The following is a 20,405-nucleotide window of genomic DNA, read 5'->3' as shown; positions in this document are numbered from 1 at the left end:
AGCTTGTCTTCATCTCACCAGCTCCAAGTGAAGGGCATTTCAGCCACATAATCAGTGGGGAAATTTATGAGCCTTTTTCTCCTGCCCTCTGTTTGTGGTGAGAGACCTGTGTCTTGTATTTCTGCAGTAGCTCTCTAAAACATGCTTACTGGGGACTGATGTGACACTATATCAGGAGTTATTCCTGTGTTTTTCTAGACTCTCCCCTGGATTTGGATACTTGTATTTGAAGTAGTGACCAGTTGTATTTCAGTAAGAAATTAGACAGTTCATTATTAAACTCTCTAGATCAGGAAACAGAAAAATGGTATTATGTACCTTGAAAAAAAGCAGGGAATGAATAGGTGGTTTGCTTGTACCAGCTGAATCTTAGCAGAATATGCAATATAATTATCCTTGTTACCATGTGTTTAAAATTAGAAACATACAAACTTCATGGAACATAGTTTATTGGCCAGATCAAAGGTCTATTGACAAGGGAGAGTCCTGCTAACTTTCTTTAGGGCTCATGCCCTCAAGGAGAGGGCATTCAAGAAGAGTAGGGCACTTCAAGAAGAGTAGTTCAGAGAAATATTGTCTTGTGTATATTAATCCTAAATACGATGTAAGGAAGTTCTAAACAATACAAATGGAAAATTATATACATGCACATTTCTTTTCTTATTTATCAAATTAAGGATGTGCTGAGCATCCTTGTTGCAATCAGGAAGGGTGAACAAATCACAGGAGAGCTTGTCTTTTGTTGTTGTTAGAGAAGCTAATCTTTATTCCACGTGTGTCCTAAATGATTTTAAGTAACTGGCTCAGGCCATAAAAAGCTAGCCAGATCTGGTCATAATGACACATTTCCAACCTTACTTCAGATTCTGTGAAATGATGACTCTGCTAGGATATAACCAACGTTCCTTTCTGGTTTTCTGCAGGTTGAGACACAGCAATTCTAAAGACATGCATCGGAGGCACGCGACCCTTCGGGAGAAGGGCCGGCGCCAGGCCATCCGGGGCCCTGCCTACATGTTCAACGAGAAAGGCACCAGCCTCACTGCAGAGGAGGAGCATTTTCTCGATTCTGCAGAATATGGCAACATTCCTGTTGTGCGAAAAATGCTGGAGGAATCCAAAACCTTGAACTTCAATTGTGTTGATTACATGGGACAAAACGCCCTCCAGCTGGCCGTAGGGAATGAGCACCTGGAAGTGACAGAGCTGCTCCTCAAGAAGGAGAATCTCGCCCGAGTCGGGGATGCACTTCTGTTAGCCATCAGTAAAGGGTACGTGCGCATCGTGGAAGCAATATTGAACCACCCGGCCTTCGCACAGGGACAGCGCCTCACACTCAGCCCTCTCGAGCAGGAACTGAGGGATGATGACTTTTATGCGTACGATGAAGATGGAACTCGGTTCTCCCATGACATTACCCCCATCATACTTGCTGCCCACTGCCAGGAGTATGAAATTGTTCACATCTTACTTCTAAAAGGTGCACGGATTGAAAGGCCACATGACTATTTTTGCAAGTGCAATGAATGTATGGAAAAGCAGAGGAAAGACTCCTTTAGTCACTCTCGCTCAAGAATGAATGCCTACAAAGGATTAGCCAGTGCTGCTTATTTGTCTCTGTCCAGTGAAGACCCTGTCCTTACTGCTCTAGAGCTTAGCAATGAACTGGCCAGGCTAGCCAACATTGAAACTGAATTTAAGGTAACTCACCACTGTGCCTTTTTCCTTGGGCTGAGAGTGTTCAGGCTATTGAGTAGTTTACGTGTTTGATCAAATTTTGGGCTGCTGCTTGAGAGGTGGGGGAGTGAAACTGGCAGAGATTGCCAGATGTGTTAGCTATGCATAGATTCAGATCACTGTCATTCTCCAGTTAATAAATGCTTGGAACTGAACATTGCATATTACAGCAGAAGCTTAAGTTTCTGTGTTGCACACTGTGATTTTGCTTAGAATCTCTAGTTTGCAGCAGGAATAAAAATTAGATTATTCAAAAAATGGAGACTCGTTTTTTTAAGAAAGGTAAGTCTTTTAATTGAGCAATCTATTTTAGAGGCAGGGTTCTAGAGACTGTTTTAACAATCCAGTACATCTAGTTCTGCTACAATGATAAAAGGTATAAATCAAGAAGTTTTGGTTCTCTGTAAAAGAATTTAAACTGTATTACATCTTAATGGTTTGGTGCTGCATCTATACATGATGAATTGCATGAAAAAGGAAAAGAGAAACAATCAATAAATAGCTATGAAGTTTATCATCATGCCAAACATAAGAGTAGAGCCTGTGGAACTCTCTTACAAGTTATTTGAGATTTCCATTATCATAATGAGTTTGTAAATGTCCAGTGCCATTTGCAGTATTTCTGTATGTCATTTACATGATATAAAGAGCATTGTCTCTCCCTTTCTAATATAAATTAGTCATTAAACCCCTCATTTTCAGTGGCTCAGCCATCAACATTAGACTTTTTTCTGACTTATGGCTATTGTGCAGCTACAATCAGGATCAGTGACTCTGGGGTAATAAAGTCCACGTTGTGAGTACACTGAGGCAGGATGCTCACCAGGAATCCATTTTTTCTAATTAAGAAAACTATTCATGTGTTAAAGCATCTGTTTCAGGATTTGTAGCTCTATAGTACAGAGGTCTGGGGAGGAGATCACCCCCCCCTGCACCAGGCACTGGTAGGGCCACCCTGAATCCCAGGTTTTGAGCCCCTCATTCCAAGAAAGACTTTGGGGTTCTAGAGCAGGTCCAGAGAAAGGCAACAGAGCTGGGGAAGGGTCTGGAACAAAAGTCTGATGAGAAGCAGCTGAGGGAGGTGGAGGGGCTGAGCCTGGAGAAAAGGAGCCTCGGGGGGCACCTTCTCAGTCTCTGCAGCTCCCTGAGGGGGGTTGTAGCCAGGTGGGGGTTGGTCTTTTCTCCCAGATAACAAGCAACAAGAGAAACAGTCTCAAGGTGTGTCAAGGGAGGTTTAGGCTGGATGTTAAGAAAAATCTCTTCACAGAGAAGGGGGTCAAGCCCTGGAAGAGGTTTCCCAGAGAAGTGGCTGTGTCACCATCCCTAAAGGGATTTAAGAGCTGTGTAGATGTGTCACTTGGGGACATGGTTTAGTGCTGACCTTGGCAGTGCTGGGTTTAAAGCTGGATCTTATGGGGCTTTTCCAACCTTAATGGTCCTATGAATCTCTGCTCTCCAATTTAAAAGTAAGAAGAAAACATATTCTCGCATTTCGCAACCCTTTAGTAACTCTAACAGGAAAAAATTCCCAAACCACTAAGATCTTTTTGCCAATAAAATCAGGGTAAAATTTTGCAAACTCTTTTTGCCCATGTGCATCAGAATGCAAGGACACAATAATTTGAAGGGGAAGTTTTATTTGGATGCAGTCTGACTGAAACAACCTCCTTGGGCTCAGTGAATCTGATTGCTTGAGTGAGGGCTGCTCCAGTGTGAAAGCACTGGAGGCTCATGCCCACACTTAACAACAATAATATCTCATTAATGCTCCAGCTTCTTTTCACAGACAACTGTATATTGAGAGGAGCATTAGCAGCCTCAAGCATTGCATGCCTGTCAGTCCTGATAAGTGTCTTGCTGCAGAAAAGTAAATATATTTCTACCAGAATCCTTCCTTTTGTTCCTGGAGCTGCCAGCAGGGTCTGTACTGGCACTGGCAGGTGCACGAATCCTCCAGGAGCAAACCGACAATCCAGTATTGAAAAGCTTCACGGAGGTTATAGCTCTGCACTGGCAAATGGATGGGAATAAATCAATACCAGGAAAAACCCCAAAACATCAGAAACTATGTGCCAAATAACTGCGTTTCCAGGTTTTCCAAGTTCATTGTCTTACTGGAAGGGTCTGTGCAGCACACCTCCATATATGTTAGTGAAGTACCTACCCATAGCATTAGTTTGCTTCAAAGATTTCACATTCATTTAGTATATTAATTCTTCCAGAAATAAGAAATTTCTCAAGATTCTAATATATTCTCACTGTAGCAAAAAAAAAAAACCCAGAGGTATGTATTTATGTAAAAATATTTATTCTTATTAACATAATCAGTGTGATGTGAAATAGGGTATTAATAAAACAGTGGGGGTTCTTTCACAGAACATGACAATTTAAGGATTTATTTTCAGGAAAGAACACAATTGCTGAAAATGTATTTAGAAGCCCACAAAATAAGAAAACTTATGAAATTAGACAAGTTCTAGAGAGCTTTTTTGGTGACTAAAATAGAATTTTCCCAGAATCTTAATATATTTGATTCCTAAAGTTCTATAATTAAAATTGGCACTCAACAGATTTATAAAATGATCACTTGGGATTATTTAAGAACATTATTTAAAAATTATGTGCAATTGCAGAAATGCAGTTTTCAGGAGGTACAAAGAGTCCTTGAAACGGAAAGACACAAAATTTTAATAATGTAGGTGGACAAATAGTAATTTAGTAACCTCTGAAGAAACTGCTAGCATGAGCTAATTAAAATATAAATGCAGTGCCTCTCGCCTGCTGCTTGCTGCCCCAAATCTCTTACGCAAAAGCACCTTTCAGCACGTCAAAATGAGAAGCCAATACATGTGCTATTTTTTTTAGAGAACATGAAATTTTTTAAGCAAATTGCCTCTTTGTGCAGAGAAATGTGAAACAAAACAGACACATGGACCACTTTAAAGAAGAAAGCTTGTGTTACCTGTGGTAGGCCAATTTATCCATTCTTTCGGTTTTTTTACTGTGGCAGAAGCTGAATAGATTTTTATCACCCTAAATTGCTAAGATTCAGTAATGTGCTGCAAAGCTGACAAAACAGCTTTGCAAAATGTTGCCAAGAAAGAAGTTTTCTTATTAATTGTAGAAAAAAAAAGGCTATGAAATATGTAGTCCATTAGTCTAGAAATAAATAAGGCCCCTTCCCCAAAGTAAAATGGAAAATATGGAACCAGTTATTTCTATGAAAATACATGTAGAAATGGGGGGGGGGGGGGGGGGGGGGTGGGAAACCCCCAAGAGATGGATTTCAGAAGAGAGAGAAACAAACATCAGAATCCCTGTGTATGTTTGCAGGTCTTTATACAATGATATTCTCCTGTAGTGGAGGCAGCCCAAGTTAGAAAAAAAGTAACCTTAATTGAGTGCTTTGTCATTTTTGTATATCCCACTTGAAAGCTCAAAATTAAGAACCAGTTCATGACTTTCTCTCTTTTTCTAGTTTTAATTTTGTGTTTTAAAAAACCAAACCACCATCCACTGGAGCAAAGGCAGTACAGATTGGGGGCCTCATTTAGTCCAGTGGATGGGTCCCTTTTTCTGTATCACCCTTGGAAACACAGAGAAAGAGAGGATCCCATGTGGATTGAAAGGCTCCAAGTGGCCGTGCTTCTGTAGAGTGTAGGGAAAACTGAGTAGGAAACTGAGGAAACATCAATTTAAAAATCAAAAGTACCGTTAATACAAATATAGGACAAAGTTAATGCGCTTTGTAGTTTTCCATGAAGAGTGGAAAACAGACATTAGGCTAATGATTACTATGTGAAGTTTTGAGGGAGAAAGCATTTATTGTCAGTCTAGCAGAGCTAGGATCCCTCTAGTCCACACAGGAAGAATTCTCCCCTCTCATTCTCCCTTTTTTGCTCAAAAACCCCATCTCTGTACATTCCAATTTCTTTAAAAGCTTGTGGATCTTGGACCTTAGTCATAAAGCAAATAATCCTTCTGCCATCTTCCAGAGGATCCTGTTTGTTTTGCTCATATAAATAAGTCTGATGCCACTTGCAGTATGAATAACATGGCCAGGATTTGTCCATCTGAACCAGTCATCACCCCTGAGCCAGGCTGATGAGAATTGCTCTCCTCTTTGGTCCAGAGAAATCCATCTCCCTCGTGGCAGCTTGGTGTGAAAGCATATGCAGATGTCTTCACAGTCACCAGCTGTTCACAGCCAGGTGACTCATTTCCAAGACTGGAATATTAAAAGCAGTGTCAACAGAATCGTTTTTATATGTCTATCAAAAGCCTTAGGAGATTGAATTTCTAGCAAACAGCCTGCAGGAAATGCCTTTGCAGCTGTCTTTAACAGCAGCATCAGCTTAATATTACTGTCCACAGTGTGGAAACTGAGTGAAACCCAGAATAATAGTTCTGTTTACTTTTCCTAAAGCAGTGACTGTGTGCTCCTTTTTCTAGTGAGATCCCACTGCAGAGCCAGGACTGTTTTGCAGCCTTGCATGCTCTCAAGTTAGACCACATGCTCGTGTGTGTCAGGAAGCATCCTTGTGATGAAGCAAATCAGGCAAATCATTCCATTTAGCAATCCAGACAAATCAAATTAGAGACTTGCAAAGGAGGCTTAGAAAAGATCTCACCAACCATAAGCAGTAAATCAGATCTCAGCTCCTCTTGACTAAAATGTTACTAAAAGCAAGATCAAAATCACCACCTGGAAGACATATGGTGTGTGGTCTTTGTTTACTGCTCCCACCAACATTGTCAGTGCAATTACTACAGCAAAACATGTTTTGTTTCTCACTTACATGTTTCTTACTCTCTCTTTTCCTCTAAAACACTTCCTCTAAAAGCTTTTGGGATCCAAAAGCAGGTCCTGGCAGTGAGCCTGCTCTCATGGGCAGGTGAGCATCAGGTCCAGGCTCAGCTGGCTGAGGGATTGTGAGTGGCTGTGGGATGGGAGGCTGGTGGGGCAGCAAGTCAAGTGTGTGGATGCCTGCAGGGATGAGGCTGCTGGAACTGCCTCTGGTTCTATTGGGGCTGCAGTGATGCAAAGCTGCTGAGGCTCAAATCCCTCCATTCTCATGATGTTGAAAGAGTAACAAAACAGCCCTTGAGACTCTATGACTTGTTAGGATGGTCTGGCATTCCTCTTGCCTCAGTAAGTCAGCTCCAGCTTTTATTCTACCTAACTATAAATTGTTTACTTCACATGATATGCTTAACATAAACTTTTTAAGAGAAATTACGTAGTCCATTTTCTCAGTATTTCTGGCTTCATGCTGCAGGGAGTTAAAAAAATCATTATTAGACTCTTGGTCTTTTGAAATGAGTGATAAAAAATATGGAAAATGGCATAAAACATTAACAAGTGAAATAGTAGGAGAGGGAAATACTTTGAGAGAATGGAGGATAGCAGTGAACTTGGAAAGAGAAAAATACTTGGACACCCTCAGACTGTAAACCAGCAAGGCTGCACTTATGCACTCTGCTTCCTACCCAGGCTGAACAGACTCTGGGGTTTGTTTGCTCTCAGGACTGACTGATGGGAGCTGCTGCCTGCAGCTCATCTCCCATTGAAACCAGAAACTGGCGTGGGAACCTCCCTAATTAGCCTCATGAACATTCTTGTAAATCCATCACTTCGTATTTCCGCTCTGACCCATTCTTCCTTGAGTGATCTTTTCATCTTTTCTTAATCTCTGCCCTCAATATATTCTCTGGCAGACATCTTGCTTCTGTTATGTTTGGGAATACTTTTTATGTCTCATATTTATTATTTCAGCAAGCAGCTCTTAAAGGCTTTAGTGTGTTTATATGTCATTTGTTTAAGTTCTCATTTAAATTTTCAGACATTCTGTTCGTTTCTTTATTTTTCTTCCAGACATGAGTTGCATATTTTAAAGAGATGAATTTTTTACTTAAGCAGCTTTCTTCTTTTTTCCTCATGTTTCACTTTGCTAGGTTTTAAGAAGAGAAGGCAGAAGGGAACTTCAGAAATTTGGTCTGATAGGCAGAACGTATTCATTGCCTTTTACTACTGTTGTTATTTCTCTTGCACAGCTCTCAATCTTATCTCGTGCCTGCTTTGAAAATTAAGCATCACCAGTACAAATGAGTATATGAACATCATTACTTCCAATTTATTTTTTTAAAATTAATTTTCCAGGTCAGTCTTTAGTGAGAATATTATTTTTTTTCTTAGCATTTTATTTTTCTTAGAGTTTTGTTTTTTTTTTTTTCCTGACTGCACTTCCCTGGAGTTGGGGATGTGGTTTGGTGGTTTTTAACTTTTGAAAAGAACTGATCCTTTCCACCCCCCCCTCCATAAGCCAATTTTCGCCATTGCCATGAAAACACGCACATTTAGAAGCTATGATTTTTTTATTTTAATTTTCACATGTGCAAAGCAAATGCATAAACAGGTACAACCAATTAATTAACCAACTCGTAGTACAGGAAAGAATCAAGTCCCAGTAAAGCAGGAAAACAAATTTCCTATTGTTGCAAGTTTAAGTTCTTGTTGGAACAAATTAGGTATTAAAATAAGAGAGGAAATTAAAAGTGATAATGGAAATAGCCTGGAAGAAGGAGAATATATTTAAGCCTTCTAGTGAAATCAGTTTTTGGCTCACTGAGTGGGACTCACTCTGTGCAGAAGGAACTCATTCTCTGTGCTGTTCTTTTTCAGAGACAAATTCACTAATAATAGCTGTTCACCAACGTTGTCTTGATAGCTAAATTAATTAATCGTGGTTACATTTTTCTAAGGATATATAGCAGAGACTGTGTAAAAAGGATATGTATAGTTTTTCTGCCCTTAAAACCCACCAAATCTGTGACTCTTATGTTGCTCTCTACATATTTATAAACTAAGAATCATCCTTTATATTTTGAGAGTTGTTTTGGTAAGTGCTTGTTTTAGGTTCTGTGATTAAATAATTTTCTGCCTGGCGTATTGCCCAAAAAAAATGGTTTTAAAATGTTGTGTGAGAAGAAAATCTTCAAAGCTTTTCAGAGGGGTGTAGGACCATCGCCAAAGCTGTGATGTCTGGAGCTGTCTTGAGAAATCCAGATTTGTATTTCTGTGAGTGAAGGTGTGTTAGCATCTGTCTGTGTCTGCTCATAGTCAAGCAGAGTAGTAGGTGATTCACAGTGAAGGGTGTAACTCAATCATCTACAACCCAGACCTGTACCTGGGAAAATCAAGACCATTTTTCATGCAAGTTGTAACTCTGTTGGCAGCACAAGCCACTGAGCACTCACATAAAATTGGATAATGTCCACTGCCCACAAGGTTATTTCACCTACCTTAGGAGTGACATTGTTGTTAAAATCTCCCAGCTAAAAGAAAACCTCTTTAAAGTTATCAAAATACTTTACATGCAGGAAAATGTTTTTTCGCTTTCCTGGGGAACCAGCCCATTCTTTCTTTTGAAAGAGTGAAAGGGGAAAAAAAGAGTCTTTCTACATATCAAAACATAGACAATGCATCAGTGTAAGAAAACAGAATATTTGAAGTAATGCCTTAAGGGTTTTTCTCCCCTAAAAAAATCTCCAAAACTTGAAGGAAACTTTCAACACTTGAGGATGGCAAGACAGATGCAACCCTGGAAATATCTGATTCTCCCAGACAGTATAGCTGGGATACTTTTGTTTCCTGTGGTGCTACTGCAAGAGAGATTTTTGGCAATGCCAATGTGCACACCATCAGTGCAATGTTTATTACCCTTTACAGCTCCCTGGGCAGTCATTTTTAGTCCTACTCAGTTAAGGATGAGCAACACTGCAACTGCAGCACTTACATCTTACTGCTTCCAGCTTGATTGAACACATCCCTGGAGCAGGATTTTAGTTTAGGTGAGCAACAGACATGATCATAAAGATATAAAATAACATGGAATCCTCTTATAATCATTAATGGGAGGAAACATCTGGGAAGCAGAGAGCAATAGAAAAGTATCACGTAAGGAAGTAGCACAGCAGTTGCCTCACCACTGCCAAGCAATTCAGAAGCATTTTCACATATAAAGCTTTTAAGCCAATCACTGTGATGCTTTAGCCAGGTAGAGAAATAAATGTAAAATCTGGGACCAGTTAAAATTGCTTTAAGGTAATTTTCCTCCTGGGATTTAAGTGTTTCCTTACAAATAAGCAACCCATCCTCCATCAAGAGCCCATTTCTGAGGAGCTGGAAAATCCATATAAAGATAGTTTAGAAATACTTTCAAAATTTAAATATAAAAAGTTCAGCTTACCACAATCTTATTATTGTCACATTTTGATCTTTATAGCAGCTTTAACATGGGAGAAAAACTCAGTAGCTGGCAAAATCATCACCCATTTGACCATCATCTACAGATTTGTTGAAGCTCACTCTTGGAAAGAATGATGTGCAGTGAAGCAGTGGGGTGACCAGCAGGTCACCAAGGCTGCCCCCTACTCATGGATTCCTCTCTTTAAACAAATAAGGAATAACATCTCACATCTTGGATACATCACAGCAAGGCGTGATCGGCTGGCGTATCAGTAGGTGGGATTGATCCCTAGCACAATCTCTCCCAAAGATCTGGATTCTCCCACGGAATGAACCTTTGTCTCTCCAGTCTCTAAGCAATAAATGTGAGACAAACCCCTCTGTGCCACCTCCTCCTGTTCCCTGGCTGCCCTGTCCCAGCACCGGGGCCTTTCCGTGGTGCTGGGCCAGAGCCCTCGCAGCCGCTCGGAGCGGAGCATCCCGCATTCCCTGCCAGCTCTGCTGCCAGCTGCTTGGGAGCTCTGATCAGCAGGGACACTGATTTGGCCACTTGCCTGTGTTTAGTTAACAGTGACAGAGTGCTTTCCTTTCTTGCCCACTGAGCGTGGAAGACAAAATGAGCCCTGGTGCTCAAACTGGTGCATGCTGTCAATGGCAGTGCAGTGAGGAGGGTTCCTGCTGCCCTGAGCTGGCTCTTGGAAAGGAAATAGTTATTGGGCCTTTCCATCCCAGTCACTGGGTCCTCTGCAGGGAGCTCAGAGCTCATCTGACTTTGAGCTTGCCCTTACACACTCACCACTCATCTAAGAGAATTTTCTCTGCACACTTACTGATATAAAATGACACAGCAACACAATTCCCCTTCTTCCTCCCCTCAGCAATGAGTGGTACCAAGAGAGGTCCACCTTAGAACACCAAAGATGAAAATATTTTTCAGAAGGCCAAAATCCAAATCTTGTTGAGGAAAACAGACGGAAAAGGCTGTGATCACTACTGTGATATCAGTCCAATCCAACACTGGTAAGCTTTGCATTTCATTAGTACCACCAAATGGCCAACCATTCAGCTGGTATCAGCACTGGGTTTTGGGAGTAGTTAGGAGCCAGGAGGTTTATCATGGGCAAGATGACTGCTTTCCAAAGAGTGTTGCTCATTAGTCACATTGGGAAGGGATATCTACTGGAACTACAAATGAGAATAATGAGGATGATTGCTCCGAATAGAATAATGATGTTAGATCAGCAGATGGGAGAATGGAGTCAGGTACGTTTATCCAAGGCACTGCAGGGAATCAATATCATATTAATGAATGTAAACGAAGTAACACATTCTGAGGATCTCAAGTCTGACATCAAATAGGATGCAGATGGGAAGTGATTTAGTTTATCCCTCATTATGTTGTTAATTGTTGTTATTGTAGATAATTATGATGAACTTATCCTCACTGAGTCCAGGCAGACTATTCAGAGAATTGTGGATAAACAGTAATGGTATACAAACAATGTCATATTGCTTTAAAATAGTGCTAGGTACTGTAGTATCTATGTTTTTTGGCATTTACATGATCAAAAATGGCAATTTTCTGGAATATAATTTGTTGCAGGGAAATCGTCACCAGTGCAGCATGGAAACAGATCATTGCCCATTGGGTGCCATTTCATTCTCACTGTCCAAACTCCAGGATCTGAACTCATTTCAGAACAAAGAGATATAATCATGCAGTTTTTATATTAATATTTCTGCTCAAGAAAGTTCTGCAGCATGACTTCTAGGTCTGCTCTTCTTAGAGAGAGGACAATTTCCATATGGTCAAGAGTGCTCTGTACCAGGACTCAGGAGCTGGGATCACATTTTTCCAAAGTGCTTGGTTGCTGCTTATGTGCTGTGGGAACCACAATTTCATCCACTCTGATGCTTGTGACCAGTTCTATAAGATGCTCTCCTTGCTGGACATTAAGATCTGTGGTAGTTGGCTGTTTGAGACCTGGAAAACATAAGGTTATTTTGATTATTAATATCACTTGCATCGTGGCTCGCAGTTAAGCCAACATTCACTTGCAGGATGGATTTAGGAGGAGTCTTTTTCCTGATATACACGTGCTGCTTGTAGCCAAAATTCCTGTGAGAGAAGGGACTCATGGCACCTTTGAACAGATAAGTGTGTTCCTTAAGCAAGTTGATGGGGCCAGATTTACCTCAGCGTAAGGGATAAATGAAGCTATCTTGAGCAAACAATTACTTTGAATTTAAATCCATTCGTTTCTGCTGTTTTTTTCCCATCTGATTTTCAGGAAACAAAGAGATTTCAAGCAGCTGAGCTGAAAAGACCCATACAATTGAGGAAAAGAAGTTAATTCTTTTAGTGCAAGGAAGGTATTTCATCTCAAATTGTATAGGAAATAGAAATCTTCCCTAGTGAAGCTTGCAACAAAGAGATCAGGAATGTAATATACATGGGGAAATGTCAGAGAGAAAAAGTATGGATGGCATGAGAAATGAGAAGGTTGGCCCAGAGGTAACTTTGTGCTTTGATAAATCTCTCACATCAGAGCTGCAGAATGACCTGAAAGGAGGCTGTGGTGAGGTGGGGGATGGCCTTTTCTCCCAGGTAACCAGTGATTCTCAGTGTCATATCCCCACAAAAGGAGAGAACAAGTGTCTGAATGGCATGCAGAGGGATTTGGAGCAATGCACTGCATCATCAAGCAGAGCTTGATTTTACTGTTGGCGCGAACAGATCCTAAACTCTTTTTCAACCAGAAAATCATCAGTGTTATTTTGAAATGCATAGTTTGCATTTAAAGAGAAGCTGTTGACAGGACACTGGAGACAGGCCCTCTCCTTGGCCACATTTGTATTCCCCACATTTCACTAATACCTCTGTCCTGTTTATGAGACATCCAGGGACTTGATAGTTTATCTTCTGAAAACAGGTGTTTCAGCATAAAAATTTAAATGAGCTAGGGAAAATCTGCAAGAAAAAAAACCACCTTTTACTTAGTTGAGGAATCAAAAGCTGTGGCTTATTTGTGATGTGTGTTTGAAAACGAGCTGAGGTGATAGGAAAGAGAAGTACCTGAAGCATCAAATGCCATCTTATGTTGAAAAGCTGCTATGCCAACCTTGAGCCTTTAAATTTTCTCATTAAAAAAAAAATGTATACCAATATCATTTCTGTTCTAGGTTAATTAAATATTTTCAGAGAATATGGGATGGGGTGGTAGCTCTCTGCTGAATAGCACTGATGTTCCTGCACAGGGATGCTCAGTAATGGTACCTGTCAGGCTGAAGGTGACCTTGGGGGAAGGGAGTAGAGGAGATGGAAGTGTTTTTCTGGCAACTCATTAGGTATGAAAAGAAAGACTGCATTCTGTTCAGGGTGAGAACTTTGGATAAGTCAAATCATCCATTAATTTCAGTGTAGAGGAAGTTAATGTGTACAGAAAACTTATTTTAAGTTTCAGATAGTAAAGAAAATCAATAGAAGTAATAAAAAAGGCTGAGAGTGGACTGATTTTGAAATTTCTTAAGCTAGGGAATCTAAAACTTTGGTTGAAGAGTCAGGAATTGTGCTCAGTCTCAGTCCTTAACTTTCTTTCCTGACTTTGCTTCCCCAAATAATCCATCCATTAATTTTAGATCAAAAAAAAGCCACCCAGACACCTTTTAAAGGAATTGTTCCAAGGGGAAGTCAAAGCAAAGTATTTTTCCTTTTCTAATGTTTTTATTGATGGAAAAACGGCTTCCAAAATTTATTCATTAGTTTTGGTCCCACAGAAGCTATATTTATCAAAAAATTAATAATTTCCCAGAAGGTATTATTGGTAGAGTTTGTAAGAGCTAGAGCAGAAAAGAGATAAAGTACAAAAGAGTAGAAACAAAACAGGGAGGTGCAAACCTGTCCTTTCTGCTGCTTTTGATTGTTCACACTTCAGCGTTCTTGGAATGTTATTGCTGAAGATTAAACACATACCTGGACCTGCAAATGATGCTGCAAGATAATGGTAACAAATTTTATAGGATTTTCGACTCCACAACTAGAATTACTACCATCATCTCGTTGAGCTTGTTGAAGGATTTGATGTATCTACCAGTCAATAGGTATAAGATGAAATCCATGTGGTTTAATTGATTCCTTACTGCTCTATCCCCTTGGTGGAGGGATATGCTCTCTTAGAGATGAGCTTCTGCAGTGCATATGAAGAGATGAATTGCAGCTGGAAAACAAAGAATAAAGAGACACTAAAAAAATTGTCTTATTGTAAATCAGTCTGCAACTGCCATTGACATCCTTGTAATGATGCAAGGGATATTATTTCCATGGCTTGTTGGAAGTCAGAAAACCTTTGGTCCTCAATCAAATGATGTTGTTGTTTTCTGGGCTTCTTTGGAGAAGAATAATGTCAACCCAGACAGCACTCAGGTTTGTCCTTGGGCTCTTATATTGGCCACATCTCTCATAGTATCTCCTGACAGAATCTAAAATCCCCCTTTGCCTGGAGGCCCCTCTGCTCTGCCATGCTGCAACCTGGCACTGCTCAGAGGACAAACCACAGCCGTGTTTATCTTGGCTCCATTTCGAAGGGTCCAAATTGCTTGGAAAGAAACAGAGTCACACTTGTGAAATGTCAAACTCTTGTATATGAACAGATTGCTTATTATATTATGCACGCTGGAGATTAAGAAGTCAAGGTTTGGATCATTTTGAAAATGAACCAAGGCATCTGTTCCTACCTCTGGAAACATTTAGCAACCTGCACCTGAGTGGGGAAATGTTTTAAACGAGCGCTGGGCTCTAAATTCAGAGACATGCCCATGGGTACAGCACAATGTACCCAGAGCTCCAATAATTCTCTGATGTGCTGCCACTTAAGAAGCAAGAGAACATAAACCAACTGGATGTGCTTCCTGGAAAATTAACTGTACAGCCTGGGCATAGACTGTGCACATAGGCATTTAGTCTGCAAACAATAAGAATGCACTCAACTGTATTCAAAAGTGCCAGCAGCTGGCAAAGCTCTTTGGGAGGGGTGCTCAGTGCGTTTCAGAGGATAACAAAGTTATATGGTCAGGATCAGTGCAGGGCCCTTCCTCAGCACCTTCTCTCACCACCTTTCCTACCACAGGCCTTCTTTTCACTCCCAAACCTATGGCCAGGCAAAGACACTGTAAGTACCCAGAAGGAAATCTGTCCCACAACTTTTCTATACAGGCTTGTGCATATTTCATGTGATATCTAATTGGTAAATATTTATAAGCATTTTGAATAGTTGACACAATGGTTTATTTAACAATTTCATTTCAAATCTTGCATGAAATATTTCTGCTTTTGTCCCCCTCCTTTCTCTCAGCTTTGTTATCTTTCTACAATAATTTTTACTTGGGGGATTTTTCTGTTCTTATTTACAGAATTACCTCTCCATTTTTTTTCTGCTGTCTCTTCTCAAAATGCTAATCTAAGCAATGCAATATTTCTCTCCTTGTTATATGTGTATGTGTGATGTAGATTAAATACAAAGAGCCAAGAGCTCAAAGAAACATAAAAAGAGACTCTGTGCAATGTGCCTAGAGCTTTAATTTGCACAGCAAATTTAATGCTACCCAGAAATGCCAGGTAGGTTCCTGGTCTTACTATTTTCTCATTTCACTTAACTTTTTTATGCAAACTCCATCCCTCTGACCTGAAACAGTTATATTCTGAAAAAATCTGGTTGGTTTTGAACAGATGTGGAGACATGACAGAGTTCATTTAGAACATAATCAACAGATAATAATAGGGTACTCAGAGAAATTGCAGTGAATGACAAGTACCATCAGCCTTTTCAAAACAGCAAAATTAGACATTTTTAACTCCACATGCACAACAGTGTTAGAAGAAGCAGGAAATTACTAATTTGGAATCCTTTTATTACATTCTAGTTTTTAAAGAATGATATTGTAACATTCTCAGGCATTATCCTGATCCTGCTCTGCTCACTGCCTCTATTGGAAATAATATTCTCTTCCATGTGTTATTTGAAGCAGACTGGCTCTCTTGCCTACTTGGCTGTATCCTTCATCTTCTTCCCTGAGGCTTGATAGCACTCAGCCTGTCAGGATGAGGCCCCAGCGTCTCTCATGTACGATCTGCAATTTTCACTACTGTAAAAATCCATCTGGTTTATGAGCCTTTTAATCCTCAGACTTCCATAATATGGCACCTAACTGGGGAGCTTGGGAAGGTTTGGGTTATTGTCATTGCCTGTGTCTGTTTCTGCTGCCCTGCCAGGAGACCTGAGCTGGATTTTGTGTCTCCAGCCCTGAGTTTTTTGTTGTGGTACAAGTCTGACCCTGCTTGCCGCCCATTGCCTGTCCAGGCTTGCAGCCAGGATGGTTCTCCACAAAACTTATTTAGACAGTGGGGCCATGAAGTGCTGGTTTAGGGGTTGAACCTGGCTGGCAGGGCAGTGGTGAAGTGGGGACTGTCCCTTGGCACCCCAAGACACAGTGGCCATCTGCCCCTCGGTGACCTGGCAGAGTCAGGGCTATGATCTTCAAAACCCTTGGTGTAACAAGAATCACAGAGAATCACAGAATACTCTCAGTTTGAAGGGACCCACACAGATCATCAAAGTCCAACCCCAAGAATCCCATCATGTTCCTGAGAGTGTTCAGCTCCTTGAACTATTTCAGATTTGGTGCTGTGACCACTGCCCTGGGGAGCCTTTTCCAGTGCCCAATCACCCTCTGGGTGAAGAATATTTTTCTAATATCCCACCTAAACCTCTCCTGACACAGCTTCATGCCATTTCCCCAAGTTCTTAAACTGCTCGCCAGTGTCTGGAAGTATCTGGAAATGCATCCTTGTTCTTCTTCACCTCTTCCTCCCACCCCTTGCTAATCTCTGCCCTTCCATCCACTGTTCCAGCGCTCCTTCCTGCAGGGAAAGCAGCATCTTGCATACTTCCAAATGTGTGAAATACAGGCAAATGTGTGAAATACACAGTGCTGGCACGAAGACCGATAGAGCTTGGATGCTGCTTGTGAATCAATCTCCTTGGCTTCCTTGGGATTTTTCCTGAGCGTCAGAACTCACAATTCAGGATTTTAGATGCAGGTATAGAATTTCTGCTTGCGTCACCAGAGCTGTGCTTTGCAAGCCAGGATCAAGAGAAGTTTGGCTGTCAGACCTCTGTTAATCTCAGTTGTTAAGTAAAGAATAATGTGTGCTTGAGAGAAATACCTTGACATGAGGAGAGTCGTTGAGCTGTTCTCGCCATCAGGGTGATCAGGATTTTCTATGATGACTGTGAGCACTAAGGAGGCCAGAACAAAGATGACAAATGATTTTGTAAAAGGGATCATCAAAAGACACAGCAGGTTCAGTGATCTTTGAGACTTGTCTTAACAGATGAGCAGTCTTCTGAGAGATGTAATCTGCCCGCCTGCCTGGCTGCAGAATTGCTGGAGGGCATTTTATTATTTTATTTTTTTTTATTTTATTTTTATTTTATTTTATTCTTTCTACAGCCTGTATCTTGGATAGGATGTATGACTGCTTGTGTTTACTTAAAAATCAGAGTAAAAAACTTTGAATGAGGAAATCATCCACAGTTCCTACAAATGTACAGAACCAGTAAAAACATTAAGGTTGGAAATGTGGTCTTGATAGAGTTTTCCAGGTGGGAACCTGCCATTTGCAGATGCTTTGGAAGCACTTTCCTAGTTGCTACTAAACATCTTTCCTTAAAGAAAGGAGAAGAGGGAAAATAATCTAATCTAATACAAACTAGTTACTCAGATGATGTGGAAGTGGTGAAGAGAATTACCTAAAATGTGCTGGTTAAGAGATAAGCTTGTGAACTTTGCAAACAGTACATAGAGAATGGTATTAAAGCTCAGCACAGTTCTCACCCTTGTTTTTTTTTTTAAGCTGCTGGGCTAATTAAGTATCTCCATTACCTGTGGCAGCAAGACGTTTCATTCCCACCCTACACATGTTCTCAAATCTATCTATATTTGCTGTCCTTCATTATTTCTGTAATTATTTTGAGGCTGATATTTTTGTTTGGCCATCTATTCTCTCAGTGAAGAGGTAAGCGTTCAATTTATTGAAATTCATCTTGGTGTGGGGAAGATTAAAGCATGGAATTGATTTGAGAGGAGTGCTTTGAAGCCATAAAGTACAATCTGTCTTTCATTTATATTTCAGACCTTACCTCACCCTGTATTTGAAAACATTTACTCCACAAATCCTATCTATCTCCACAAAATGCTCAGGCATTAGATTTAGATGTAAGTGGACCATCATCTTCTGCCTGAGACATAAGAACATCTGAAATCTTAGTGCTCTAACTTGGCACAATTATGGAAGTCTTGGTGCCCCAGCTTCTGCAATGGGGCATTCACCCAGATAAAGATCTGCTTGTTGTAATCTCATGTCTCCTCTTAATGAAGATTTGAAGTTCTTGCCCCTCTCTGTTAACAACACAATTAGAACACCTGCTCTGATTACAGCACTCAAGGTCTAAGAGAGGAACTCAGATCTAAACTTTTTTGATACATAAGGGGATGTAAACATACAAGCTTCACCTTGCAGAAGGTGTCAGCAGTAAAATCCCTGCTATTCCTCAGCTGTCCTCAGCCCCTTCTCCCAAACAAGGATCAGAAATGGCTTCTTCCCTTTCCTGTCAGAATGCCCCACTTGCAGCCCTGAGGGGCTTTCTGGTTCCCTGTGATTATTATTCTGTGATTATTCAATTATTTTGTGCTCTTCCCAGCTCTTCCATGCATGAAAAGCGAAGCTGGGACATGCAAACACATTCATGGTAGAAGTAACCTCAGACCTATGACAAAGCTATTAAACCAATGGATTTTAAAAATTCATTATCATCTCTGTTCTGAAGGGGGAAAACTGACCAAAGAAGTTAAGCTACCTCTAATTAAGTGTTCTAGACATTGCTGTTCTAACTAATTAATGAATGTTTGTACAGTGCTTTGAGATCTTTGTGTAACAAGGAAGGCTAATATGTTGCTATGTGTAAATGATAGAATAGATAATTTAGAAAATACAGAAGCACAAAGCCAGGTTACCCTTATCACTTCATCAAAGCCACATTTAACTATCTTCTTTTGGCTGCTGGCTTAATTAGATAAGGTACTGAATTTAATTAACTCATCAAACCTAATTTAAAAAGACCTCTCAAGTTAGTTAGAGCTTGTCTTATGCTTATTATTCCTATTTGTTGCATGGAGCCTTTAATATCACCATTTTGTTATGATATTAATGGTAGCCTTAATTGTGTTCTAATTTACAACACTTCCCTTGTTTTTTAAGTGTCAGCATGTGAAAATCAATCACAATTTAATTTAAGGCATGGAATTTGCTCTTCTAGTCCTCTGTCAAGTCAGGTACAGGTTATCTCTTTCCCCACAAGTGTAATTTGAGTTTTCAAAGTGAAATTATTTCACAGGAAATCATGTTGAGTTTCTGAAGTTCCATTTCTTGGAGAGGTGTTGTGACAATGCTCATCTGGATGCTCTTTCAGGAATGTTTAACTAAATTCTAAGGTTTGAGGCTGAAGTTAGTATTGCAACTATATAATTCATTTGAACACATCTGTGTGTGATGCCCCAGCTTGTTGTACCAGTCTGAAACTTCTTGAAAGTTACGAAATAAAGAATTACTAGGAAAGAATCTAAACTGAAAAATTTGCTGTATATTTTAACCAGTTAGCAGGACCTTTTTTTGGCCATATTTTTACATTCCTGAAGATACACCACACAGAGAGCAGAGATCAACTGATTGCTTAAAATCAAAATTTCCCTAGAAATTATTTACTTGTTCTGTAAAACTTGTTCTATTATCATGCAAACTATGCTGCTGATAGAGACATTGCTAATTAAGTCTGGAGGAGTTCCTGTACTTTTGTGAAAAACCATCAACATGCTGTGTAAATCAAATGCTTTCTTACTCTTCCAGGCAGCAGTTTTGCAGAAGTAACCTTGCTCACAATTGCTCTCTCTTCCTTTTTTCATTTGGTGTTTGCAGCCCAGCTTTCCAGCACACAACCTTTTTTTCTGTTTTCCCTCAGAATGACTACAGGAAGTTATCTATGCAATGCAAGGACTTTGTTGTGGGGGTGCTGGACCTGTGCAGAGACACTGAAGAAGTGGAGGCTATTCTGAATGGAGATGTGAACATCCATCTGTGCCCTGAGCACCACCGGCCAAGTTTGAGCAGGATTAAACTTGCTATTAAATACGAGGTCAAAAAGGTAAGCTCTTCTTTTGGGGAAAACGTCTTCACATTTAATTATGCTTCCTTGTTGCCACCTGAAAAATAAACAAGACAGATTTCAGTGGAACCAGGACTGTATCTAGAATTTTAGCACCTTGTGGCTTGATTTGCATTTTCTCATATTCTTTAGTATGGAGAAGT

General features: G+C 40.2%; 1 protein-coding gene across 2 annotated transcripts in view; it reads left to right on the top strand.

The window, feature by feature from the left end:
• The first annotated feature begins 930 nt into the window (after window positions 1-930).
• TRPC7 (transient receptor potential cation channel subfamily C member 7) overlaps window positions 931-20,405 on the top strand; it is a 64,026-nt gene continuing 44,551 nt past the window's right edge. The window contains exons 1-2 of one of the 2 annotated variants that reach the window (XM_053991097.1): window positions 931-1,701; window positions 20,059-20,241. In XM_053991097.1, coding sequence (XP_053847072.1) covers window positions 949-1,701; window positions 20,059-20,241 — 936 coding nt within the window. In that variant the 5' untranslated portion in view covers window positions 931-948. The remainder of the gene's footprint in view (window positions 1,702-20,058; window positions 20,242-20,405) is intronic. The other variant, XM_053991098.1, reaches the window with a different exon arrangement.

The sequence above is a fragment of the Vidua macroura genome, chromosome 15, assembly GCF_024509145.1.
Source record: "Vidua macroura isolate BioBank_ID:100142 chromosome 15, ASM2450914v1, whole genome shotgun sequence".
NCBI lineage: Eukaryota > Metazoa > Chordata > Aves > Passeriformes > Viduidae > Vidua > Vidua macroura.
Note: the sequence above shows the minus strand (reverse complement) of the source record. Positions and strands in the feature narration are given on the sequence as shown.